At 46.2% G+C, this 25,361-nt stretch overlaps 1 protein-coding gene across 26 annotated transcripts in view; it reads right to left on the bottom strand.

Moving 5' to 3' along the window:
* The window catches only part of LOC138520852 (membrane cofactor protein-like), a 382,475-nt gene that overhangs the window by 334,290 nt on the left and 22,824 nt on the right, over positions 1-25,361 (bottom strand). For all 26 annotated transcript variants that reach the window (XM_069633230.1, XM_069633234.1, XM_069633235.1 and 23 more), the window contains exons 2-4: positions 25,056-25,247; positions 20,871-20,988; positions 732-805 (exon numbers count right to left, since the gene is read on the bottom strand). In XM_069633230.1, coding sequence (XP_069489331.1) covers positions 732-805; positions 20,871-20,988; positions 25,056-25,247 — 384 coding nt within the window. The remainder of the gene's footprint in view (positions 1-731; positions 806-20,870; positions 20,989-25,055; positions 25,248-25,361) is intronic.

Genomic DNA, 25,361 nt, shown 5'->3' with positions numbered 1-25,361 from the left:
TAGAGGATAGGACGAGGAAAAGGCCTCAGGCGAGACACCTTGGATCTCCCCGAGGGCAGGGAACAAGTCACCTAGCCAGAATTAAGGCCCGTCCAGAGGAAATCAGACTGCATACAAAATGCCAGAGAAGCATAGGAACCTTGAATGCAGAGGCAACACTTATTAAAACCAGAAGGTCAACCAGGGGTGGGGGGGTGGGTGGGGGACAGAAAGCAATTTTAAAAAGGAACTAATGACTGGCACTGAAACCGCACTAAACCCAACTTTCTGGAAAACTACAAGCAGAGCTCTACAGCACAACAAACCACAAGAACTTCACAACACACAAGCACAAAACAAAAACACACAATCCTACACAACACTGCATGGAGGCCTCCTTCCGAACATCACACCCAGGCTCAGCAAACAGTGTTTACAAACTGTAGCTGCCAAATGCACATCAAAGCTCTTGCTATTTTCCCGCTCCTCCCACTAACCTTCCCCCTCAAGCCCACCCTAATTATTTTACAGAACCGCCTGAGCGCCAAGGGACCACGCAGGTGGAAGCAGCGTGCAGTATAAAATCATTCAACATCGCTGAAAAACCTCTGAGAAGAGTTGTGGTACAAGTTTGGGGATAGTGCATAGAAGATTTTGCAGACCATCCCCCACCCTGCCCCCAGTATAGGATTGTCCCAGTTCCATTATTAAATGAAACACTAAAAAGAATTAAAGATATGAAAATTAGTCACCATCACAAGTAGGAACAGCATTGGTCCACCCAGTGGCTTCACATAGTCTGTTATTTCTCCCGACAAGTCTGTACCTGAATAGGGATAAAAGGATATAGAAAATGTAATCAGAATAGTGTCAGAAGCCATCACAAACAAATCAGCCAATTGTCCCCACCTCTTGTACGATTCTTCCCCCCTCCACAAGATCCCAGTAAGACCACCAAAAATAGGTTTCCCCCTCTCATAAATTGCAAGATAGCATTCAAACTTTGCAGCACCTGCCGCTCGAGGTACCTGGTGGTGGGCTGGTGCTAGATTGTCAAAATGCACAAGTGTAGAATGCACAAAATAAGCAAGTGCATTAACAACCACAAGCATGTGTGAACGTTGCAGGGCAAAGGCTAGTGGCTAAAATTGGTAATTTCATTTTGTAAAAGTAACTTCTAAAAGGCCATAGTTCGACCTAATAGATTAGCGTAGTAGTATTACTCACCAGGAATGGTAGCACTGAAAATTACCAATTGCATGCAAACAAAACACCTATGAGCAGAGGCTCACAAAGCCATCACCTTTGTGAGGCCTAATGGGGGATGGGGGGCGGGGAGGGATCTCTGCCACAGTGAGGGGTCAGAAACGCGAGACAGACAAGGTATAGTTCTCAATGTTTGACATTTATTAAATGAAAAGGGGCGAGATAAACAACTATCTTTCCCCATCCTAACAAGGATGTCCCTGCCTAGCAAACTAAAATTAAAGAAAAATTACCTAGTGTCCAAAATCGACGCTCCCACTAATACATACGACAAAAACAACCAAGGAATGTTTGGCTGACCATCTAGATTTTAGTAATTACTCCTTGTGACCAGGGTTGAACTCCCTTCCCCTGGATCAATTCAAAAATATCCAGGACAATGTTTGGTTCAATGTAAAACGTCCATGTCTCTTTCATAAAAGTTTAAAAAAATAAATTAAAAAAAAAACATTGTCTTCAGGATTCAAAAGCAAGCATTAACACATCACACATTCTTCCCATGGAATATATTCGTCAGGATAGCACAACATTTACCTTTGGTGATGTTGACTTTATTTTCATTTTGACAAACTGTTACAAGTTCTTTTTACCACGCCTTCTCCTGGCCAGATGAGAGGAAGCCCATACCAGGGTCTCAGTCATGATCTCACTAGATTCATCACACCACACAGAAACACCTTGTGTGATTAATGAACACTCCCATGCGCAACCTCAAAAGCTCTCTGGACGGACTACCAGAAGATCTCTGAACCTGACCCAAGGACAAGACCGCTGCCTGCAACTCACTCCCTCCCTCAGCTCTGGGTCGCCCATAAAAGACAAAGCAAGCCCATTGCAGAAGCAGGGAGATGTGCAACAACAACCACCTACCACCACCTTCCTTAAAGGACATAAGAGCCAGTCAAGTTCCTTGTTCCACAACTGGCCTGCTGTCAATCTGCAGTTGCTGAAGAAACGCAAGACACCTCGACCACTGCTTCAGAACCGCTGATCAGCACAGACAACAATTCCTGATTCGCTGTGATGGCCAGTCTGCAGCAGTTTGACAAGCGTCGCTCGACAACCGATACCGGCCACTGACTCCAGTCTCGAACTTTGTCACAGAAGCCTGAAAAACACCCTGAATTTGCTGTCGCACAAAGAACAAATACAGTATGATGTACGTTCTGGTTCTGTCCCCATGGCCCTTCCCAGAAGGCCCCGTTCTGGTTCTGTCCACATGGGCCTTCCCAGAAGGCCCCTAGAGACATTTTAAGACCCTTTCTCCCTTTTGCTGAAGCCAAGAAGCCTTTTGAAAAACTATTGTGGTTATTAACCATACCAACTACCCTCCTGTCAGTATCCAGAGTGCATCCCTTTTCCTTGAATTGATTTTATTTATATTGAGCTCATACACAAGTATTTCAGAGCGTGACAAAGCAAGGGAGGGGGAACAGGGGAGAACAAAACAATGATCTTTCTAGGCCCAGTGACATTGAGAACGTGCAAGTGCATTGGGGAGGGGGAGAGGGTGTCAGGTCCCTGGGTAATAGAAGGCAGCTTAGGCATTACTAATTTAGGGGGTTGTTGTAGCTATGAAAGATCAATTGTTTTGTAAAGACATTTCCTTAATCTTATCATAACAGCCAGCAACTATTGTCTCAACTCTATATGGAGCACTTCCCAGTCAGCAGTGATTGGCCTGGAACTATTGTGAAGCAGTTTAGAACCTCAAGAGAGGTTCTAAACTGCCTTTCATTCAAGGTCTGTTCATGGATGGTCACAGCCCATATGAGCTCCAGTAAATCTAAAGAAGAAACCTCAGAATACCTGTTATCAATTCATCTGAAAGAGCAGAGAAGTGAAAATTCCGATAAGTGACTGAAGTTATTGCAAAAGCAAAGTTGTGAGAAAATATTTTCATGTTATAGTATTACTTAGTTCAAGTTCAGTTTGGAAAGTTATTTAATTTCAAATACAGACGAAAAGTCAGACTGTTTGTCATGCAACAAATGAAGTTTGAGAGAAGAAATAATTACTAAGTACAACTCAAAATTAGTATTTTCTTTGTGTGCGCGCCAGCGTGTAACAGAAAATCAGCTTGCGCTTCACTGAAGAAGGCTTTGTTGTGTAAATAGAAGCGCTCGTGTATGCATGGTGTGCCGGCCACGTTCAAGGAAAGGACCTAGTAAGGTGAGGCAGCATTTCCAGGAAGTCCATTGCAGCCGCATTGTATGAAATTTCATCGGATGTGAGGAGATTCGTTCGGCGTTGTCGGCGAGCAGCTGTTGTGTTAAGGCGGCAGCGGTCTTATTTGCACAATTCTGTGACTGAGTGCAAGTTCAGGTAGCGTGTGCGCGCGAATACTTGTACAGAAAAATAAAATTCAGCAGTGTTCTCAACATAAAAGCGCATGTAAATTGAAGTGAAACTAAATTTGAAAAAGACTTCTAAAGTAATTTGTCTACGTAGAGGTAAAGAGAAAGTTCAAAAAGGCATCATTCGTTTCAAGTTATGTTCTCACAAAGCAACTTAGTTTCATGACGCACTGAGACAATTAGGACAAACCAGAGGAGAGTTTTAGTAAACCCTAAACCAAGGCAATAGAACTACAAGAGAACATAGCAAAAGCAATTTAGAATAAGCTTAGTAAAGTTTTAAACACATGTAAGCAGCAGAAGTATCAATTGATTTGATAAACCATCTATTAGTTGAGCTCAGCAAGCATTCAATATATGTTCAAGTGTTCTAATTACAGAAGTTAGATTACTACACAGAAGTTATCCTTATAGCTTATGAGGAAGTCAGAGAATTCAGCAGAGGAAAGCAAAAGTTAATAAGAGTCTCTCAGTAAAGAAACAGACTGTCAGGTAACTAAAGATTCTGGGAAGGTACATTTTGGGAATGGTTAGTAAGTTCAAGTACAGAAGCTAATTATTGCTGTGTCATTTGCAGGCATCTAAAGCTCCAAGGCATCTAGCAGTTGAGGACTCCAGTGTTATCCTGACCGTTTGTTATTTTGTTCTCTTCCCCTTGTCTGGTCAACTCAACTCGTAGCGTATTTACTGTTGGGTGTACCGGTTTGGGGAATCTGGAGGGCTATTCGTCTGCTTCCGCAGGATTTCAGCATTGGGACCTGAAAGAGGGGAAAAGTTCCAGGAGGGTGTGGGAGATGGCAAGTGCGGAGCAAAAGGAGAACAGAATAAATAAAAAGCAACAAAAAGTAGTAGTGCCGCCAGAAACTGTCTGTTCTCTGCATTCCTTTACAGGGTGGGTTGTATAGAGTAGTGTTATTAGATTGTTGTGATAATAAAGTAGATATTTTTAAACAACCTTGACTGGACAATGTTATCATTGGGTAAATATTCTATTTTTGCTGTGTTGCAAATAACCAATGCTCCGCAACCTTTAGGAGAGAAGTCTGCTGTTCAGTCCATGTTACCAAAATTGAACAAGGAGGTTTATAATTTGAATTGTATGCTTTTTTAAATCCAATCTGTTTGGATACATTCTGGTGTATTAGAGGTGTGGGGATGATTGATGGTTTAAGCAGGAACTGTACAACACGTATCTACAATAGAAAACACATTGCATTATAGAATAGAAAGGCAACTTTAGCAGTACCAAAGAAAACTGTTTAAAACTAATACCGAAACAAAGATTTGGAAATGGACTAATCCATACAAAGCAGAAAGCTTGGTTAAACCAAGCAGAGGGAAGACAAACAAATTCCTGTCAAGGAAACAAAGATAGCAGGCAAGTACAAATAAGACTACTCACATGGCCGATTATAAATTAATGAAGACTGCATGCAATTACGTAAGGAGAAGGAAGGCAATTCAATTTATACAGGCTGTAATGGCGATTCAAGACAGGAACCGAGGCTTCTGTGGGTAATCAAGCCTGATTATTATTATTATATTTTATGGAGCGTGGACCTAGCTTCGAGAAGCAACGGAGTGCTTTACAGAGGTAAACAACAAATGAGGATAGCACAGGGGCAACGCGCTGGTCTTGGAAGCAAGACCACACAGAGCAACAGAAGTACGAATCCCAGATAACGATGGTACGGTATTAGGCGCGTTACTTTAAAAAAAAAACATTAAATAAATACAGATACACAAAGGGGCACTTTACAGAGGTAACAACAGAACAGATACAGTGGGGTGGAGGGGTAGGATACAGAGCCACAGCTGTACAGCGTGGAAGGGAAAAAGATGGGTGGACAGCATCTAGCGAGTCAGGTTGCAAGGGGGTGGGGGCGTCAGGGGTGACATGGTGGCCTAGGTGTTGAGGAGATTTGGCCAAATACGGGGTCATATTCTAGCTGGGCTCAGGAGAGCCTTGCCCAAGTCTCCAATCCATTAAATCAGTGACTACTCTGTTCATTCAATTTGTTCTCATAACATTCTGATTACTGTACGAGTTGTTCCTTTTTGCATGTGTGTCCATTCAATTTGTGCTAATGTTACTTTAACCACCTTATTAACTGGTTCCTACATGTTTAAGTGAATTTATTTTTGTTCTGAAAAAAGCATATTGATGTTCCGTTGCACAACTTTGTACTGCATGGATTCGTTGCTTTTATTAAAAAAAGTCAAAACAGAGAGTCTATCAGCTAAATAAAAAGCTGGGCACCTACATCTTGAATATTCATGTGTGTTTTTCGCTAGTAACCTACTTATGGGACTCTATGCTCAATGTCCCATATAGACGTGTTCCTACAAGGGTTCCAATAAAGTTTGCATGTAAATAATTCTGCAAATATTTTACTATATAGGGTAGGACTACCCCCCTGTCACAGTAGGTGTTGAGGAGAGACTCCTTGAAAAGGTGGGCCTAGAGTTATTTTCTTCCGAATTGCAGGAGAGTGGGAGAAGAGTCCACCCAGGTGTCCTGTGCATGCGACACCTGACTTCATGACCATGACAGTCCTTGGGGTCAATCTATGTATAGTTGTGTGTTGTGGGTGGCTAGGAGGCCTCCCAGCGGCTCCACATATAGATTGAAGATCACTGGGAAGAGGATGGAACCCTGCGGGACTCACAGGTGGCAGGTAGCATTGACGGTGGCAGGTAGCATTGACGATCTAGGAGTCAATCTGAACAAACTGCGGGCATTTGGCGAGGTAGGACGTGAAACAGCATAGGACAAGATCGCTGAACCCCATGCGCTGATGTAGTGGTGTCTGAGCATTTGGTGGTCTACGGTGTCAAAAGCAGCAGAGGTTGAGTATAACCACAAGGCAGGGGTGGCCCTTGTCAAGGATGTTGAACGTCGACCACCTGTATGGTTGGCGTTTCCATCTGGGTCTGAATTCTGACTGGTAGGTTTGGAGGAGATCGTTTGCGTCGATGTGCTGTTCCACTTGCTCCGCCACCGTTTTCTCAAAGATCTACCTAAGAAGGTAACATGGCTGACGGTTGATCGTTACCTGGGTCGTCGGGATCCAAATTGGGCTTCTTTAATAGGGAGGATTTTAGGGTCGATGGGAGGTCCCTTGAATTGGGGAGCTGTTTAGCTCCAGGTAGGGAAGGAGAGCTTCTGCTGGGAGAGTCTCTAAGGATGGATGCTGGGAGGATGCCGTCTGTATACAATGTGGCTTGGAGGGCAACCATAGTTTCTATCAAGTCCTCTGTAGGCAGTGTCTTGAATGATGTCCAGGGGGGTGGAGATTTTGCGAGGAGGAACACAAGGTGGGTCTGCGGATACAGAGCTAGTGTCTATGTGCTGGCGAATTCTGCCGTGTTCGTCAATGACGGTGTTGATGGCAGCAGATTTTCTGATGTAATGTGGTATGGCAGGGTCAGGTAGTGGAGTTGACAGTGCTTGACTGCTTTGAAGAGGGCTCCACTTTTGTCGTCGACTTCTGCTATGGTGTTCTGGAGGGCATGGCACTGTTGATTAGTTGTCGGCTAGTTGCTCCGAGTTCCTGGAGGAGCGCCAGGTCAAATGTGGTCCTGGAGTGGCACCAGGTATGTTTTCCGGATGTCTTTTGCTGAGGTTTTACGTGTACCAGGGTGCCAGCGGTTTTGGTTTGCAGGTGCGTTGCTTCAGAGGCACGTGTTGATGGATGGACGTTGAGAGGGTGGGGTTGAGTGCTTCCAGTATAGAGTCACAGCTTGGTTGGGGGTGTTCCGTCCATGTGAGGTGGAGGTTGGCAAGGTATTCCACCAGGAAGTTCTTGAAGGACCTGAAGGTTTATCTGATGGGTTTTTGCTGAGTGCTTTATTGGGGTGGTGTACAGGATGTTGAAAGGCATGGCCAGGTGGTCAGACTATTAAAAGTGGCAGAGGATAGCTGTAGTGGAGGGAAGGCAGTGGTCGAGGATGTCACCCCTCATACGTTGGGTTGTGTGTGCTAGGGAGGCCGAGGGTGTCGGGGAGGCCGAGGAGAGCTTCCTTAATTTTTTTGGTGGCCTTGTTGCCTTGGTGGTTGAAGTTGCCTAGGAAGATGTTGGCGTGCGTGAGGGACATGGTGGTGACCAAGTCTACGTTTCCGATAAAGGCGGTGTTGGAGGCTGACTGTCCGTCGGGAGAGTGGGAAGTAGCAGAAGGGGACTGGAGTCAATGTTGTTCGACATCGTCAGGTGCCGAGCACGAGGTTTTCTGGATGACTGAGGTCTGACGGTCTTGTTCAACTGGTCTCTGTGGTGGATGCTTTAGCAGTTAAGGACAAGGACGTGGAGGTGGGCATTAGCCAGATCTCGGTGATAAAGATGGCATCAAAGTTATTGATGTCAGGGATGTCTGCTGCATGATTAATAGCTGAGCGGACGTTGGCGAGCATCAACCTCTGTTGTGGACAGTGAGGGGGTGCCGATGGGCTTGAGACTGATGTGGGTGAGGTTGCTGTATTGTGAAGTCCATGCCGAGGAGGGCGGATGTTGTTGACATTGCCTAGTGATGGTGGGGAATGGCCTGTGGGGACGAAAGGAGAAAGCACATGTCAGCATGTGCTTACCTTTTGTCGGAGCACGGAGTTCAGGCCCTGGGTCCTCCCAGTCCCAACAGGTCCAAACAGGAATATCCCTTTTCTTCGTCTGCCCTTCACTTCTGACGCTCTTGATCTAAGAGTTGAGAGAAGAAAAAGAAGAGGCAGGGCTAAGGTGGGTGGGGCTTAGGCCACATGACCTAGATCCACTTGCACCTGCTCACCAACTGCCACGGGTAAGAGGCTGGAGGGCTGCTTAAGTAGGGAAAAAGGGTGGCAAAACCAGAAGGCACCCACAGTTCAGCAGTGATGGCGGATGGGCGGGGCTTTGGCCACGAGACCTAGATCTACTTGCACCGGCTCACCATTCTGTGACAAGTTCAGAAGAGTTCCAGGGCTGGCCTGTAAGTTTTATGTGCTACAATTGACAAGCCTATGGGTGTCCATCCAAGAAAAACTGCCCCAGGACCAACAAATATTTTGGGCTGAGATACATGCATGCATGGCTGAAGGGTCAAATTGCCCGAGACCCAAGAAACAGGCTAAGCTACATAATGTATGAAACACTGGAGTAGTTTAGTAATTATGAATTATAAATATGGGAGCAGAACCTGGTAGACTCCGACAGAAACCTGCACGCTTGGCAGAGAAGACAAGAGGTGCAAAAGCCAAGAAAGTTGTGAATGGATTGCTTCAGAGGAGCAGACCGGAAAAGCCAAGAGGGACAGGACTAAAATAATCCAGGCCCCAAAGAAATCCAATTGGTATGCTCTTTCCGCTGGCAAAGAGCGAGAGATTTAGCAAATGTAGGCTACATGCGGATGCACATCATTTTTAAAGAGAAGGGCACGGGATTCTAGTTTTCTGGACCCAGTGAGCCACAGAGGTCTCTAGTAAGAAAAATAAAAAAAGACGACTAGATGGCAAACGAAAGAGTTGATATTGTGGGGTTTAACCTATACAATCAGCTGCTTAGTGTGCACTATTTCAAACTGAAGTTGCTATTAGTTTTATTAGCAATATTTGGCTAAAGCAGTCGATGAGCTTCACAGGACCATGGGCCAGCATATCCAAGGAACATTTATGAAGAGTTACATATTTAAGCCAATATGGCAAATATTGAGCAGTTGAATGAAGCTGCAAACTAGTTACCAGAATGTTCTAAGAGCTGAAAGGTTGAATAATAACTGCGTACATTAGTGAAACCAAAGTTGAAATTACCAAGAGATTAAATATTAAACGAACCAAGCAGAGCCTTCTCTGCATGTGGTCAATTTAATGAGCGATTGCATTATATTGTGCACTTAATATGCGCACAGGCAGTATTTGAACATAGACCGATGATTGCGCATCCCAGTGGACAAGACAACATGGTGCACGCGAGTGCATGCTTCGAGTTGTGTAGTGGTAACACGACCACCCCCTTCTCTTAATATTTGACATGTATGCTGAAGTTTGCCCTAATAAGTAAAGTCACAAGTCTGGGGTTACTGCCAAATGGATATGGTGTCACAAATTACAGCGTAGTCTGTTACAGTTCCCATTGGAGAAAGTGCGTCAGTCATATCTTTGGGTATAAAAAGGGGCAGAAAACTGACCAACATTGCTCTCGTCTTCTGACAAGAAAGGAAAAGAAGCCTAACAAGGACAGAACAAGCAAATGAGCGCTTTTGCTTTAACGTTATTTGACTCAGGAAACACTCTGAAGCCAAGCAGAGGAGGGACAGACATGCCTACAATGCTGGCCCACCACAAGGTGGTCAACCCAATGAGTGGGCCAAGTGTCTGGCTCTGGCACAGCTCTCGGTCAAGGGTCCTTCAGTCCGAGACCATTCTTCCTCTTTGCACGCTATTGCAAGGCTAGGTCACAAATACATTTGATTGTAGCCGTCTGGTTAATTAATCTATATAGAACTAGCAAACTAGGTGAAAACGTTGAAGTGGAGGACAAAGTTCATTTCACCATAGCCCCAAAGTCACTTTGAACTCCAGGGTCAGAAGGGTCTGCACAATTGTCCTTTAAAAATAATTGAAAGTTAATCCTGTGATCCGAGTTCTAAAGACATTATCACCTGGCCTCAACAACTAGAACCAACAGCACCCATCTAATCAGATCCTGTATCACAAAACACGCAGCTTATTAGAATATAGGACATATAAACATACCTGAAGCCTCTTGAATAATCCAATCAGCAGGCATGCAATAATGCACTGATGTACTTTGTGGCATTGATTGAGACTGCGAGAAAAATCACTGCTCCCCAAGAGCGATTCAGCAGTAAAAGCTACCAACGTCAATGCATTTTTGAGCTTCGATTGCCACATGACGGTCAGTAAATTATCAAGTACAGTTTCTTTTGGAATTCTGGGGGCTCTGCAGTTGTGTCCCAGAATGCAAAAGAAGTCAACTCATCTCACCAGCTATGGAACATCTTGCGAGTGTGTTCGGCCCACACTCCTACTAAATTCATTTTCATAGGTCACACAGCACAAGGCTTGGGTGCAAGTCAAGGAAGCTTCAAGGATTGATCCAATGCAAATAATTATTGCTTGCATTTTGTGGAAGTGTGGGCGACTACGATATTTAGATTAGTTTATCAAAGTCCACAATAATCCAGCTGAACCCCTGAACATTTCCAGGGATACCAAGAGTAAATTCATGTTGGTTCACAATTGCAATGTAACGCGAGTCACAATAAAACGTTAAATGTTGGAGATCGACAATGTGTGTGGTTTGAAATGCTGCCAATTTTGAACTTCAATAAACACTTATTTGAATTCATATTAAAGTTTATTTGCAAAACAACTTTAAAATAAAAGTCGGCCTTCAGTGATGTGGAATCTAGACTTCTAAGCTCGGCCATCCTCGTGCATAACTTCGTGATTTAATCTGCAGCAAAAACTAGGGAAACTTCGATCTGCCAAAAGCTTATACAGACACTGTACTAGAATCAGACTCTTCTGTGAGAATCAACCTCCATCGCCCCTTTGTTTCTAAGCAGAGACAGGGCGCTAGAGAACATTCTAAAGTACTTGAAAAATGTAGCTGTCACTCTGGGACATCAACCCATCCCAAAGGCTGCTTGCTGCAAGCCCCGTTGCTTAGTGGAAAACCCTGGAAGCACCTTCTGAGATCGAGAAGCCTGGGAGGCGGAGAGTCCCAGGGTGACCAGGATAGGCAGTGTGGGACTTCTCAGCTGATCAGCGCATTTAAGATGGAGAACCAGCTTGACACTCGGGTTTGGGGAGGTTCGCGTTTTCTTTCTTGGACATATTCCCCTAAATAAAAGCTTAATTTTCAACAGATGGTTTTGACGTGCTGATTGGTCTCGGGAAGCTGTGATGAGTCAGAAATGAAAGCCGGAAACAAAGCGGTCATATTTTGGTTATACCAGGTATTCAAAATAAAAATGGTTTGCAAAATGACTCCGACTGGGGGAGGGGGGGAGTTTGCATGGGAATCAAAAACGGTTCTATTGGCCATGTGACAAGCCTATGAACAAGGAGGTAAGTGCAAAGGGCGGGGGGGGGGGGGGGGTCCAGAGACAAGTGCAGGAGTGGGATGCCTCCCACTCCTGCACTGCTCCCTCTACAGTAGGGGTGGGCAAATAATGGGAGGGCCAAAGCAGCAAGTGCCAGGGGAAGAAAGGAAGGAAGGATGAGTGTGGTGTACAGGGAGGACCAAGTTGGACAAGGGGAGCCCGAGGGCAAGTGCTGACAAAGGATGCTGGGGAGAATGGTAGGGTGTGGTCTGGCCCCTGTAGGACTCAGAAGGGACCAAAACCTAGTCGCAGCACAGGAGGTGGAGAGCAAAGGAAATAAGAAAAGGAATGTCTTGAGGGTTCCAGAACTTAAGTCAGGGAGGGTGGGGGGGGGGAGCAGCCTTCCAGAGGGATGAGTCAGCTGAGGAAAGGGATCTACCTTCCACTCTGATTGGATAAGCAGTTGACCTGCAGAGAGTTGGAGCCAGGGGACCAGCGGACTCTGTCTTGGAAGTATTTAGGGAGTGAAAGCTGGATGTAAAGAGGCCTCAGGCCCTAGACGGCCTTGTGAATGATGCAAAGCATTTTAATTTGATCCTTGCAGTCACTGGGAGTCAGTGGAGTTATTTTAGGGCTGAAGAGATGCGGTCCCTGGGCTTGAGGCCAAGGATAACTCCTGCAGTCCTATTGTGGATTATTTGAAGTGGGTGAAGAGAGGAAAGGGGCAGGTTGAGGAAGAGGCTGTTGCAGTAGTCTAGCCTAGAGAGAACCAAGGCTCTGGGGACATTAAGCTTTTGCGGGGGTGGGGGGGTGAGGAAAGGGAGAATGCCTCAGGAGGTGTAGTTGAAAGATACTTCTTGGCAAGGCCAGTGATGTGTGGAGAGAGGAGTCAACAATGCAAGGTTTTTTGACTCACAAGTGGGTGAGGTAGGTCAGGGGAGCCGAGGAGTCTGGCCAGAGAGTGTGGGGGCGGAAGACAACTATCTCACTGGCATTAAGGCAAAGATCATTAACAGAGTACCATGCCTGAATAGCAGTCAGATATGGTGGGGCGGGGGGGGGGGGGGGTAGAGCTGTGTGTCGTCTGTGCAACACTGGAAATGAGGGGAGAAAGTGGAGATCAGGTGGGCCAGATAGATGCTGAAAAGCCATGGCGATAGGATAGAGCCCCGAGGGACAGCACAGGCTTAGAGTGAGGTAGCGGAGAGAAAAAGACCCATTTGCACTTCATTTCTGTTTGAAAGGGAGGAGCTAAGCCACGCCAGTGCCCTGTCTGAGGACTAGGGTATCATGGAGACGGTTTAAGAGGATGAGTGGTTGACTGTCAAAAGGCAGAAGATCGAGGAGGATCAGAACAGAGTGAGTGTTAAAGAGTAGGTCTTCAGGAGAGGAGTTTGTGCCTCTGGCAGCCCTAGAACCATGGTGTGGGTCAGTTGTGGGGGGGAAGGGGGGAGGGCAGGAGATAAATGACCAGGTTCTCCATGAGTTTGCCCAAAATAGAGGCGATAGTTAGCCGGGGCCGACAGCTTTTTTTCCTTTTAGGAGAGGGTGCACAAGAGAGTGGTTAAGGCGTTGAAGGAAGGAGCCAGTGGAAAATAGGTAGTTGCAGAGGTCAGCCAAGGATGGAGCGAGAGAGGCAATGCTGTCCTTGATGGTTCTGGTGGAGCATGGGAGCACCCGTTTAGAGGACACCTTCATAGAGTGGACAAATCTTGAGTTCATCTGGTGCAATGGGAGATAAAGGAGAGTATGGTGTGGGGGGTAGGGGGGAAGCCAAGGGAGGCGAGAGAAGGGGATGAGGGAGCAGATGAGAGGACAGGATGTCCAAAGTGGGAGAAAAAGTGGACGGCCAGTGCAGAGCAGAGGGCCTGGGAGGGAGGAGGAAGATTGGCAAGTTCCTTGCAGATTTTAAAGAGTTCAGCTGTGTTATTGATGGCTCCAGAGATGTGGGCTGAGCCCTCCAGCTCCGGACAGGGCCAGACAGAGGCCTTGTGAGGGGGGGGGGCGGGTAGAGTCATGTCCAAAACCTATCCTGACCCTCACACTACAACAAAGTGACAAGGGAAAGGTCTATAACCTGGTATTTGTGAAAGGTGTCAAGTTGAATGGTTTAGCGTAAAGGTTCTCCAGAATGGAAAATACCTCAACTCCAGAGGGGGCTTCCCTGCCCTGGATTCTACACAGGTATCAAATATGTCTCTAGGACTGACAGGTCCTTATGCCTTCCTTGGACCACAGCAATCTTGTTTAGATGAATACCGTTCAGTCTTGCAAGTTCACCAACAAAAAAATCCTGCTTAACATTCCTTGTGGGTTTGCAAGTTGCCTGGTATCCTCCCCTTTCAGTACTCCTCTAACACTTTCAAATTCCTTATGTACTCTCCTGCCAGGAGTTCTCTTTAATGTTAAAGTAGCATATACCCATCTCCTTCCCTTGGTATATCTACTCGATAAACAAGTCTCACTGTTACTTTGCTTTCCGCAATCTTACAATGTTCACAAATCTTCTGCTCCTTTTACTTCTATAACTTCCCAACGTTCCAATTCTCTTCAGCCTGGTCGACGGAAATGCTGCAGGGTCACCACTCTTCTTTGGCAGACTCATGGTAGTTTGCAGCGTTTCCAGGCCACTGGCTCTCCCCTCTGCACGGCTCCGACATCTCACCAGGAGCCCTTGCGCCTCCGCTCCTGCATGCTTCTCTTGGCTGCCCGACACTCACGGTTCCTGGTGTCACCTCTGCCCACCTCGCTCAAACCATGCGCATCCTTTCACCTCGCACACTGACTCACACCTCCAGCTTCTGCACGCAGGCTCATGCCTCTAGCTTCTGGGCACCGACTCACCTGGAGAGATTAATTCTGAGCTCCTTCTCAGAGCAATGGCCATTTTTAAAAAAGGTCCCTCGCCAGTGTTTCACTCCAATGACAAGCACGTTCACCATGCTTGCTGTTCAGTGTCAATTCATTCCTCGTCCCAGTACTTGAGTCATTAAGGGAATTTAAGTCTACTGATTGAGGATTTAGTTGGTTGTGGGAATTAAATTAAAGACCATTGATGGTTTCTGATACAGGATTCTTGAAACATCTTCCTTAATGAATTCACATGAAAGATTAGTTTTACCTGAAGGAACAATAGTGAAGACAGACTCAAATGATGCGCAGTTCAATGAGTTTATGGGGTTAAAAAAAAATAAAAAAATAAAAAAAAACATCTGGCCCTATATCTAAAGATGGGAGCATGCTCAACCATAAACTAATAACTAAAACAGTACTTGTGATGTCTGTCAAAACAAAATGGCCTACACTGACAAAACCTATTGCCTACCCTTACACTACTACAACAAACCCGTGCTGGGAAAATATGCATCTAAAAGAAAACAGTGTTCAAAAGTAATGCGTCAGGATGACTGAACATGGCAGTTCACTTCCCCACGTTGTCAGTACATGAAAAGGTGGTGCACAAGCTTTGAACACACTCAATTCTCTGGCACGAGGATGCAGTTCGGGACATAAAACATGGCCTTCTGCGATAAAGTCTACAAAAAAGTCTCTTGTTCGTAGAATGCCTTGGACACACAAAGTTCTTTCTTTTAGGGATTTCGTGTTCATAGGTTTTTGGGTTCACTGCTCACCTTGGGTCTCCCTCAGCCGGGCTTGGACCCCTCAATCGCAGTACTTGTAGGCAGCCCTTCCCAAAGCTTCAAATCACATTAAAACACAGGTCTCCCTCTGGCGGGCTCAGACCTCTCAAGAGTCTACGATACCTTGCAGCTTTAAAACCATTCTCAGATACTTTCTCTGCCGGACCACTCTGATACTTAGTGTTCATGATTTGCAGTTCACAACAATGGGCTCTCCTTCTCTCGCGTCTTATCGTGCACGTAACCTCCACTTCTTAGGTAGCTGTTTCAAGCACTCCAACACACAGACCTGACTTGTTGTGCTCTCTCGACTCACCGGTCATGTCCGGAGGTTCCTGGTCTTCCCGTCTTTTGAGGCAGATATCAAGGCCATCCACCTCGTTGCATCCGTGCCTCCCAAACTCTACGGTTCACCTGGGAGGGTGGCTTGCAACTTTGTAGCACTTCATATGCTCTTCTTTCTCTCCAGCTGGGTTGGTGTGTGTGTGTAGCCCTCGCAGCTTCTGAGACACAATGGTTTCTCGAAAAAGGGATCTCTGGCCTTTAGATTCTTGGCCCTAGCCCTCTGGCCAGTTGCTCTCCTCTGCCTGGCTTGCCACCGCTCTAGAAGAGCCACTCCTTCTCGTGCACCGCCTTGTTCTGTTATCAAAAAACTGTCTCCGGACTTCAAGTGCCAGAATGCAACTGTTCCACTCAACTTCGCTAGCTCTCTTTTTGGCAATTTTGCGAGTGGCTGTGGGCTTTAATGAAAATGTCCATGAGGTCAGGGTCTTACCACCTGCCCCTCAAAGGCTTGGGTTTCAATGTTACAACCAGGGGCTTGGTCCTGCCAGATAGCTCCAGTGGCCCCTGGTTTGGCTGCTTGGAAGCGCAGCTCCCTTGCCACACTACAGCCTCTCCTGCACTCACAGGCCTGGTGACTTGGCAGCCTGTTCTTCTCAGTGTTCCTTCCCAGGGTCTCTGCTTCTCCTTGGCTCCTCTGGACAGCATGATCCCCTCAGCCTCTCCAGCTCGCTCAAAGTGTGCCTGTGTGCTTCACCTCTTATACTCCCTGGGAGAGTCAATTAGCATCAGGTGTGAGTGGTTGAAAAGGGGAGGCCTGGCCTTGTTAGCGGGACAAAATGGAGACTGTCCATAGGAACTCATGGTGCATTGGTTCCTATGGGTAATATTCATGGCTCAGGGTTTCCTCTTCCTCGCCCCAGTGGTTTTTGGAAAAGACAGTGAAGAGGGATTGCGGGAGTTGTAGTTTTTCTGGGTGATTATGGAAATTCTATGGTTTTTGTCAGGGTGAAGGGGTAGGTATGATAGTGGATAAATGGGTTTTTTCAGAAGGCATTGGGGCATAATGGGACTTTGTCGACAGTATCCTATTTCAAGTGAGGGAATGTCGGATGGGGTTATGTTAAAAAAATTAAAGGGGATACCGCGCATTGCCCAAGGGCGCTCCTCCCGCAGTCCCCAAGGACCCCCAACCCAGGTGATCCTCCCTCACTCGTCACCCCCAGAAATGGGATCCAGGAGCGATAGCCCTCCCCTGGCCACCCGAGTAAGGATCCCAGGGAATAGCCTAGGAGAAACGCCTCACACTAACTGAAAGGAAGGGTTTTGGAGATTTTAGTCTTTAGGTCAGGGTTGGAAGTTTGGGCAAAAGGGTGCTGGAAAAGGGTCTCCTTGTTTTTCTAATATGGGTAAATAGATGCATGTCAGAAGGGTCTGGGGTATCAGGAAGTTTTCCTCCCCGGTGGGTATCCTCCTTCCATGTGATCCCCCCCTCATATAGCTGACCCAGGGTCAGGATCAGGTTGGGGCTGCCGTCCCCTCACCAAATGGGCGGAGGCTACCACTGGGGAATCCGTGATGCCTCCATTGGATTCATCACACAGCCCAGTGACATCTACATTACAGAACTGTAGTAGTCATCTGTTGTGGCTGTCGTGGCCTTGCAGGAAGTACTTTATTCTGTTGGCTTACAGCCCTGATGCACAGGAATGGTATATTCATGAGCCATATCTTATGTGTTCACAAGTCCTATTTCTTGACCTCCCCTTTTTTCCCCCACAATACTAGGATATTGGGTAGGAGTTTCTCATACCAGAGAATAAACTTCATTGGAAGCACCTCAAGCAGGCATATTACTTGCCATAAATTGTATTTGAGGGCAGGGGTCTGCGGCTAGCCAGATATTTTAGACTACGCCTCATTATCTCTCCCCATTGGTGTAAAGACTAGAGGGGGGTGTCTGTACTTCTGCTCTCTATATGGTAGAGGAGAGGCACAGAGGACCCCAGCCAAGATTCTCTCTTCGGTAGCTATGGTCGAGCAATCAAGGCCTAGCTTCTCAGGAGGTGATGCAGGCTGGTTCTTAACTAGAGTGTAGTCCCCAATCCCCCACAAAGGAATATCCACACACTATTAGTTAAAACACAGTCTTTATATAATATTCAAGGTTATGTACACTATCACAATAACTCACTTTGTGCTCAGAAAAACAACAATGGTAAATATATACAGTTCTAAAGTAGTACCACAAATATTATCAGATCTCATTAAAGTGCATCAACTATACTGTCAAAATATCACACAGATCAATAAAGAGGAAACCAGCCGTAGAGAGTAAGGAAAGCAAGATGGTTGAACAATTGGCAGAATAATGGCCCCTACCACCTAGGCACAATTCTGAGTGGAGACCCCCCCCCAACCTGTAAAGCAAAGATGTACCACAAGCCCAGTCCATGTATTTTTCTATGAGTCTTATTTCCCTCAACAATAGTTCTACAGCCGCAATGTACCTGGAATTGTAGCGTTCGTCGATGGGAATTCGACGACCCTTCTTGAGTGCCCTCCCTTTAAGGCAGGAGTCACGGGTCGAACGTCCGATGGAGAACAGGGTGAACTACGGCGGTGAAGTGGCAGCTTCGTTCCTAGCGGTGCTTGTCGAAGACGGAGCGTTGGCGCCCTGCAAGGAAGAGGGGTGCTGGCACCTCGGTGACGATAGTTCTGGACCGCAAAGAGATGAAGAACTGTGACCCCAAAAGGGCATTAAGTCATTGGTGTCTGTGGTCTTAGGTGGCGAGAAACCCACCGGCGGATGCTCCTCGGCGCATCGACGGTCGGGCCTTCTCCAGCAGGATAAAGCGGGCGGCGATGCAGATGAGAGCGTCCTTGGATCAAATGAAGTTCTTAGGCAAACGGCAGCATGGCTGCTCCAGTCGGCGGTCGTCGACAGTGGCAGACAACAGTCTGGGTGCTTCTCTTTGAAATTCCGCGGCAGTCCCCGTCTCCGGTCGGCAGCCTGTCGTAGGTCGGTCTACCAGGGAGCTTTTAGCAAAGATCAGCTTGTGCACGATAGTCCCTCGTAGCTTGGGAAGAGGGTGCCTTACCAGGTCCTCTTGGGGTCAGTTCTTGGAGACACTGCAGCTTTCAGATTGTGAAGGAGAGCAACAGCAATTCTTCTCTTCCAGCAGGGCTTCAAGGTTAAGCTTCAGTTTTACCCAGTTACTCTTCGTAGTGGACTGCAGCTTCTGAACACGAATTCTAGCAGTGAGAGGCCCCCAGATATAGTTTGTCTCCCATTCATTCTGCTGGGTCACACTTAGGCAACCAATTGGGTCAGAAGGGCATTCATGCATGCAGGCAGCCAATCAGGTGCATAGTGCATTCAGGCCATTCACTCCTCTCCAGACACTCCCAACAAGTTGTGTATTGGGACAAGTACCCAGCCATTCAACACTCCACACTGCATTCATACCGGTTTCGGGCAGGGTTGTCTCAGTCATTGTGTCAAACACCAGATACTAGACACCCACAACATAGAATGCATATTCGTCACACACTCCATTCACCCAGGTCCCACCCACAGGCGTGCCCACAACATACAGTCGTTGGGAAGGCTCCAGCCAGTCTGGTCAGCACTTCCCCACACTACCATATACAGAAATTCCACCCAACAGCCAGTCAGGGGGAAGGGACAGAGTCAGGGCTTCCCGGGACTTCGGGAAGATCAAGGTAACAGGCGATGGAAGGCAAGAGGCCATGTGGGCCATTTTGTCTCCATCAGGAATCTACCGATTGCAGTGACAGGGCCTGGGCATCCCAAAATGGAGGACGCTCAGGGCACCATTTCAGCACAGAGCTGCCACCAGCATGTACCCTGCTCTGTGGGCCACATACAGGTGCCCAAAAACATACACTAGGGGCACAGGGTTGTACCGCCTCCCATGGGTGCCATAAGGGTATCCCATGGGTCGGTTCACCAAAACCAGAAAGAGCTGCACCACCAGAAGTCCCACATGAACTCCTGTGCGGAAAACACGACACAACACATGATAAAAAGCAGTAAAGGACAAGGATACAGAGACCCTGTCCCTCCGATGCATTTCCAGCATCACAATTGGCTATACAGAGGATGGGAGTTGTAGCCCAAAACATCTGGAGAGCCAAAGGTTGCAGATCCAGTCTACAGAGAATGCTAGCTTGCAGTGGTTTTGTAACATCTTATCTTTGGCGAGGGAGCACTCTGCCAGGAGACAATCATAAGTAATTAAAACTGCAGTCTTACAGCTGGAAACTTGCAACAATTCATCAGGCGAAAGCCTCTGCAGCATCGCACTGGGGCTTTGAAAGTTCTCCTAATACCCCAGATCGGGCAGAGTGAATGAAATCCGACACTAAAGTGAAGCATTTGTCCCCTAGCACATCGAGTCTGCATAAACATGGGCCCCTGTGGCTGTCCTCTGCACAGAGTTTCCATCCCATACTGCTCTAGGCTCGTTAGCTACCGACCCCATGCCCCCTTCAGTGACTGGCGTCAGGCAATGGGCCTTACCACAAAGACCATCTGAAAGTTATACTGAAACCAAACATCTTTTTCAAAGCCAACCCCCGTAATGCCACACCCAATGATTACTCCTGAAGGGGGATGTGATTTTCGCCAGTTAACAATCAGTGAAATCTTCTAGATTTGGTCATTGTACAGGTGGAGTAGACATGGGATATGCAACCTTTGGCTCTCCAGATGTTTTAGACAAGTCCCATGATCACTCATCAACACTGCTGTCTAGGACTGATGAGAATTGTAGTCCAAAACATCTGGTGAGCCAAAAGGTTGCAGATCCCTTGACTAGACATATGGTGTGGCTAGTCTTGTTTCACAGAATCACTTCATTCTTAGTGACAAGGTCCATGAAAGAAAACCTCTTGTGCAAGAGCCACATCTTTAAGGCATGTATAGAAACCACATGTTTATCGCATCCCTTTCACATCAGGACAGGATATTGGTTCAAAGGGAAGAGAACATTCAGAAATAAACCAAAACCAGTGACTAACAAATGTAGCAAATTAATTTGCTAACCTCCTAGGTCTTAGTATCCAAGAAGCACAGTAAAAGACATTAGTTCAGTCTTTAAGCTTCTAACCTGTTCCCAAACAGAACAGAGTGGTAGCAGGCAATGAAACATGCATTAAAAGCAGGGTTTCAACCCTCCGAGCACAAACTGATGAAAATGGCAATAAATTCCAGGGGTGGTACCCAGGACCAGACAACACACAGATGGGTTAGAACTAGCCCAAGACAGAACTGGACACTTACCCATCATTGCAAGTGAAGTTAACGGTAGCACCAAATTTGGTATCTGGATCACCATCCTCTCCCAGGGTGTAGTGAGTTTGTCCATTCTGCGGCTCTCCTGGATCCCTACAGTCTTTCCCTGGGACAGTAGGAAGGTCATTAGATTTGTATTTTAAAACCAGTCAGCAGATTTAGCAAAGACGACAAAGTTAACACAGCAGACAGATTACATTTGATACTTACACAGCAAAGATTAAAAACAAAAAAAACACACCATCTATAAGAAATAGTTAATAAGGCTAGGCAATAGGCTCCATACCGTAGATGCAGCATATGGTGAAGCTCCTTTGGCAGGATGCTGACCACCACCGCCCAGTGCTCCAGATAGGATTTTGGCGTGAGAGTATATTACTCCCAGTCTTTAGAAGTGGACAGTAAATCCAATTTCAAGAGTAACAATGAGTTTCTTCCTTTGCAAAGACAGTAAAAAGTGTCCGACAACTATCCAATGTGTGTGTAAAATTAAATCAGTTTGAAAACATTAGCGACAATTAATTTGTCGATGCGTACTACCCAGCTTCATCTTCATTATACTTGGACACCAAAACTCTTTTGAACTACTACAGATGCCAGCTAGTTACATCATAAATCAAGTCCCTCACTCAACCAGCATCATTTCTCTGCCGCTCAGGCCTACTGTTGCCGCCTGGCAATACGTGCTTGAAAGCCGCTCCATGTTTTTGGTCCATCTCTCCTTCCCTTTGCTACTCTGTAGCCCCGGCCTCTCACTTTGATGTTAAGCCTCTCACTCTAGCTATGCCACGTTTTGAGGTATGTTCCTCCATCACTCTTCCTCTCCCATTTCTGCATTCTATTATTGCTGTTTCCCTCCTACATTGTTCTGTATTGGTTGATACACTCTTCTTCCTTTCTCATGTCATTACTCTCGCTATATCTGTTTTTTCATTTTCTCTGTTGTAGTTGCTACTCCTTTTGATCATCTTTCTTGTACTGCCTCTTATGTTATTGGCCTGCATTTCTCTAATCTGGATTTTCTATTTTCTCCCTGTCTGCCGTTGATATGCGTTTTCTTATTTTACTTTCTCTATACGTCTCTTTTGCACCACTTCTATCTCTCACTCCTATTGTGCGTGTCCTATTATTTACCTCGGTTTCCCTTCTCACTTTCTTTGTTGCTCTCATGAAGTTCACTGGTCTCTTCCTTTAGCTTGAATGCCTGTTTTGGATTGTCTAATACATTCTGTGTTCTTGCAGCCTCCCCTCACCCCTCACTTTTTTCTCCTGCATTACTTAGTTTCAGAGATGCTCTCTCTTCTTCGACATAACACTAATAAAGATTTAATAGCTGAAAATGAATTTAAAAAAATCAGTGCAGCTTTACCATTGGGTGCTCCTTTTTTAGATGTGTGCAAATCTTCCTTTGGCCCTTAGGCTGGGAATTATAGAGTTAGAGGTGTGTCAACAGATGCATGGGATGCACTTGTTCTGAGCCATTACAGTATAGCAGCCATGATTGGGGGGGTGGGGGTGTGTGATTACAAGTATAGCAGCCCTTGTGGGAAGTTCTTCTTTTGAGCCATTTCAGGTATAGCAGCCATGACTGAATGTGTCTGTTCTGAACCATTACAAGTATGGCAGCCCTGATGAGATGGGTGTGCGAGCAATTACAGGTAGAGCAGGCCTGATGAGGGGATATGTGATCACTATGCCGTTTTTACTGCAACCACCAAAAATGCTGAATATATATGCGCAGGGGTAGATCCCCCCGCATCACCCTACATTCATTATATACTGTACCCACCCCCCCCCCCACACATATATATGTGGGGTCGAAATAAAACATTTTCAGTGGTCGCTGTAAAAAAGGCACAGTAATTGTATGATCCCGATGAGGTGTGTGTTCAGAATCACTGAACATTTAGTAATCCTTCCGATGTCGAAAGCTAAGTCAGATTTGTTACAATTGAATGTTACCTGAATCTTAAACACATACCTTTGATGCAGACACATTAGCTCACCTATCAACAGGATTTGAACTAACAGGTAACAAGGATCTCTGCAGCAGGGTTATTGGCCAACTGAGCTACCTTTCCCAACAGGCTGTTGGCTTGGAAAGGCAAATAGGGTTATGGCACTGGCAGTTCCATTTAAGGCTTGCCTTACATAACTGGTTTGTCAAAATGTCTCAGCCTGTTTGGACTATTCTTCAGGAGTCAGATTCATGAGGCTTTGAATTGTGCTATATTTTTGGTAGTGGGACTCAGTAATGTGACATGGGAGAAGCAGAGGTTTTGAAAAGCGCAAGGCAGAGTAGGAGGGATTGAAGTATATGACAGCATTATCATCTTCTCACAATGTCCGCCATTGTGCATCACACCAGCTCAGGAGGGTGGTGGGAAGGATCTACGTGAAAATACCACATTTACTGCGAGGTAGAAAATACTGCATGCAAAACATTCTGTATTTTAAAACCACCCACTTTATTAAATACCCCTACCCAACGCCCCTCCCATCTATTTTTTGGGGGAAAGGTTTTGTTTTCCATGCAAGGTTTTCTACATCGCAGTAATGGGATTTGGGAGTTTTGTAGTGAAAGCGGTGGGAAGAGCTCAGACACTGTCCTTGCTCAGTACTTTAACCCGCAATCGAAAATGCCAACACACGTTCGTGCTTTGTCTTCTTACCGACGGACAACAATCGTTCACCCAGAGGCTCCTGCGCAGAGGACAAGGTGAGCCTACATTCTCACCCAGTACTGGGTACGATCCATATGCACACATTTCTTTTAAGCTAGTATATACTCTCCTTTTAGGATTCTTCTTAGTCCGACAGTGAAATACACAATTCTGCTGTTCAAGACAACTTGCAGGAAATGTACCGTGGGAGAAGAACTCAAAAATAGCGTTGCTGCCCCCGCCTCCCGCATGTTTGATGCTTAGAGCAGCAATGGTTTATGTATGCCGTAATCTCACCACCCCCATTTCAGAGGAGGATAGCTTCAGGTCACATGCAAACATTGCATATGCCCTAAAGGTTAGCCTGCAGGTCCTTTGCATGGAGTACTTCCATCATGTCAATACCGGAACCGGCAGCAGCGTTCTAGGCTAGGTGGAATGAATTGTTAGCCACGCACCTACTTCCTCCGACTGCATATCCGGTATCCTCGCCTCAGACTTCGCAATGCTACTCTCCCTTTGAGCTTGGTCACGCTCCGAAAGTACGCCTAAACATATTTCAAATGACCTTCTTGAATAGCTTTTCTCTACCTACTATTTTGCTATCCATTTCATGTTTACAATCGTCTCTCTCTTCTCTGAAGAGCCGCCAGCCTATTGTTTACTACCATCCTCAGAACCCATCGTCTCTACTCAAGTTCCGGCTGTAGCTTTTAGGTACGTTGCGCGGCAGCCCGCATTGCTTTCCCCTGTTATCGCCAGTTGTACCGTAATCAGCTGTCGCTCCCTTTTCAGGAAATTGTACACTAGGCATTGGATATCTTCAGCATTAGCAAGGGATCAGCTATCCACAGACTTCGGGTTTGGCATCTCAGCCGGAATGTAACTTATGAAAGCTTGCTTTCCCCGTCTTTCATAGTTCAGAACTTTCCATTTCTGCTAGATCTGACTGACCTCTTTCCACTACCTCAGGTTCTGATCCAGTGGTTCTCTCCTCCAAGACCACTCATTCCTTGTATTCTAGGGTAAGCTATTCTTTTCACAAACTCCCTTTCAGTTTCTATTACTCTTTATACCATAAGTAACCTTATGTACTCTGCTCATACCATCTCAGATTTCATCCTGGTAATCACCTGCACCAGGATACTACTCACAAGACAACAGCATCCCAGGGGTCCAGCTGCCCTCCGGAGTCCTCGCACTCAAGCAGCGCATCACAGGGTTTCCCCCTTCAGGGGTTTTCCCTGGAGGCTCCACTTCGCTCCAAGCGGGACCATTGAGGGGTCTCTGAGTGAAACCTTATTACCTCATAACACGGATCAGGCCTCCTTGAGACAGAGAGAAGCGCGAAGGTGGGTGTTATCTTGCATGCTGAGCCCTGAGCAAACTGTTTAATGTGTGATAGATCTTACAGTACGATACAGCAGAACTTCTATGGAAACAGAACATGCGAGACAATGAGGACAACAAACTGTTCAGCTGAAAGAGGATAGAGGGTAAAAATACTTACGCTCACAGAATTCAGGGATCACGGTCCACTGAAAATTGTTTTGGCACTCAATCGTTTTCGATTTGCCAGAGATTGATGTATAACCCGGACGACATTCATAACTCACTCTGGTACCAACAGGAAAAGAAGTCAGAGATGCAAATTGTGATTGCAACTGGCCAGAATTAAATCTGGTTGGAGATGGGCAGGTACCTGCGTAAAGAAAATATGAGCGGTTAGACATCTGCAAGAAGAAAATAAACCACCAGTGGGGCTATTACAAATACATTCATAATGGGACCAACAACAAAAATGTATATGTATTTA

Source organism: Ambystoma mexicanum, chromosome 13 (genome assembly GCF_040938575.1).
Source record: "Ambystoma mexicanum isolate Mex_15411 chromosome 13, UKY_AmexF1_1, whole genome shotgun sequence".
In the NCBI taxonomy this organism is placed as follows: Eukaryota; Metazoa; Chordata; class Amphibia; order Caudata; family Ambystomatidae; genus Ambystoma; species Ambystoma mexicanum.
Note: the sequence above shows the minus strand (reverse complement) of the source record. Positions and strands in the feature narration are given on the sequence as shown.